General features: G+C 42.7%; 1 protein-coding gene across 1 annotated transcript; it reads left to right on the forward strand.

Annotated features, from left to right (window-relative positions):
* Positions 1-316: 316 nt before the first annotated feature.
* LOC115571898 (5-beta-cholestane-3-alpha,7-alpha-diol 12-alpha-hydroxylase) lies at positions 317-2,785 on the forward strand. Its single transcript, XM_030401523.1, has one exon. It carries the CDS (start codon positions 341-343, stop codon positions 1,868-1,870), a length of 1,530 nt encoding a protein of 509 aa, XP_030257383.1. The 5' UTR covers positions 317-340; the 3' UTR covers positions 1,871-2,785.
* Positions 2,786-2,998: the final 213 nt, after the last annotated feature.

Below are 2,998 nucleotides of genomic sequence, written 5' to 3' on the forward strand. Positions count from 1 at the left end.
ATTGTCCATGTGGTATTCATTTAGATGCTGTAACATTGTGGCACAAAACAAGGCCAAGAGGAATAAAGGATCTTCTGTTTTCACTTTATGATATCAAGATGAAAAACCTATCTGGTCTTTTACTATGTAAACAGTTTTGTCATAGTCACAGTGTGTCATTTAATGTGCGTGAGTTCAAATATCATTAGTATGACTTTCACTGTTCCCTGCGTAGATGGAAAACTACTAAATAAGGAGTTCCTGGTGTGCCGACAAGCTGAGGGAGGAGCAACAGTCTGTATATCATCCAGGCTGTGGACCTTAACTCCAAATCACTGTGTGGCACTCAAAGTGATCAGTCATGGGGCTGCTGCTGCCAATCCTTCTTTCCTTTCTTGCCGCTTTGATTGGAGGGCTGTACTTGCTCGGGGTGTTTCGACAGCGTCGACCAGGAGAGCCCCCTTTGGATAAGGGGCTCATCCCTTGGCTGGGTCATGTCTTAGAGTTTCGCAGGAACACGCTGAAGTTCCTCCAAAGGATGAAGCAAAAGCATGGTGATGTGTTCACAATTCAGCTGGGAGGATTTTATGTTACATTCCTTCAGGACCCCCTATCGTTTGGGGCATTGGTTAAGGAGAGTCGAGACAAACTGGACTTTAACAAGTTTGCAGAACATCTGGTGCGCAGGGTGTTTGGTTACAGCGCCATCGAGAACGACCACCACATTCTCAATGTGTCCAGCAACCGGCATCTGAAAGGAGAGGGCCTTGAGGTAATGACACAAGCCATGATGAGCAATTTACAGAACCTGATGTTGCACAATATGGGATCAGACCAAAGGGCATGGAGAGAAGATTCACTGTTTGCATACAGTTACAATATTGTTTTTAGGGCAGGTTACTTGTCCCTGTATGGCAATGAGGCACAGGAGTCAAACTTAGGTGAGGAGAAAGCCAAAGAGCAAGACAGAGCTGAATCAGAAGCTTTATTTTACGAATTTCGCAAATATGACCAACTCTTCCCCAATCTGGCTTATGGGGTCCTCACACCAAGAAAAAAGAGGGAGGCGGACAGGCTCTTGGCATACTTCTGGAACACTTTGTCAGTGGAGAAGATGAGGACCAAGGACAATATCAGTCGCTGGGTGTGGGACATGCAGCAGGCCAAAACTGAGGCAGGTATGAATGACTCGATGATAAACAGGTACATGTTTGTGCTTCTTTGGGCCTCTCAGGGCAACACAGGGCCCTCTGCCTTCTGGCTGCTCTTATTCCTCATGAAACACCCAGAGGCCATGACAGCAGTGAAGGAAGAGGTAGATAGGGTTGTGAAGGAATCTGGGCAGGAAGTCCGACGTGGTGGCCCAATAGTCGATCTGACCCGTGAAATGCTATTGAAGACACCGATCCTGGACAGCGCTGTAGAAGAGACCCTCCGACTCACCGCCGCACCCCTCCTCACCAGAGCCGTGCTCCAGGACATGACCCTCAAGATGGCTGATGGGCGAGAATACTTCATTCGCCAGGGCGACAGAATGGCAGTCTTTCCTTACATTGCTGTTCACATCGACCCGGAGATCCACCCTGACCCCCATTCATTCAAGTATGACCGCTTTCTGAACCCAGACGGGACCAAGAAAACAGAATTTTACAAAGCAGGGAAGAGGGTGAAATATTACACCATGCCCTGGGGCGCTGGAGTCTCCATGTGCCCTGGACGTTTCTTTGCCACCAATGAGCTGAAGCAGTTTGTATTCCTCATGCTGCTCTATTTTGACTTTGAGCTGAAGAACCCTGATGAAAAGATACCTGAAATTGACTTCAGGCGATGGGGCTTTGGATCGATGCAGCCCGACAGAGATGTACAGTTTCGCTACAGACTCAGATATTAAACGGATCAATGATCTTTATCTTTCTGATCAGACTTTGTAATTTGATCTTCTCTGCAAGCTTTTATTTGACAATTGTGTTTCTGGGACCATGTGATTCCACAATGAAGCATTATTTTACACTTGGAGAGTAGCTGAATGGACATGTTACAACATCATTGGATGTCTATAAGATGAAATAGAGACAGCAACAGTGGTGTGTAAGAAAGCTGCAACAAAGGCTTGGGAAGAAATATCATGAGAAGAGAGGAAAAAGTGGTTGTGAATCCAGTACTAATGATGATGTGCTTGATGCAATTTGCCCTATATTTCATATTGAATTATTTCTGTAAATTTACTGATTTGATTAAATTATATTTAACTAAGAATGAAAGAAAAGATTCCAGTGCTTTGTTAACATTGTTTCATCTTTTTCTGTTAGATTGTCATCATGATGCTAAGGATCCTTATTTAACGATTAAAAAGAAGACATCTCTATGTAACCTTAAATATCCGAGAGGGCAGGTGTCATCTCTCATACCTGTCTCGTGTATGTTTAATACACCCTTTTTTAACAAGATCGCAATCTATGTTTACCACCTGCAAATAAACTGGAATGTCACTGAACTGGTTTCAAGATAAACGCCTGGTTTCATCTGAAGTCATGTTTCCAGAAACTGTGCCTGTAATGCCAATGACCTATAATTAAAAGAGAACATTATGATGCCAGGGCTTATTGATTTAATCGGGATTCGAGCGGAAACAAAGTACATTTGAAAGTGAACTTGATAACCTGACCTTATAACCTTCTGGCATACTGTTGTCCATGAACTTTATTGTTTTATAATGTAATGACTGAACTTGACATGACTGTATTCCAACCTACAGATTATAGAACAGCTACAATAAATGATCAATTGCTACATTGAAACAATATAACCAGTTGTTGCCTGTTATTTAGTATCATTCTTCTGAACCCACTTTGCAGTTTTATAAAAGACTAGGCGGTCTAATTAAACTCTAATTATACTATATATTGCATTTAAATGTAGTTGTATTGTGTCAATGTGTGGCTGTACATATCACATTTTCCAAAACAGTTTCTGCATTTTGTACCAAGATAGATTTTTAAACCTTTTTTCTCATCCCCCT

The sequence above is a fragment of the Sparus aurata genome, chromosome 21, assembly GCF_900880675.1.
Source record: "Sparus aurata chromosome 21, fSpaAur1.1, whole genome shotgun sequence".
NCBI lineage: Eukaryota > Metazoa > Chordata > Actinopteri > Spariformes > Sparidae > Sparus > Sparus aurata.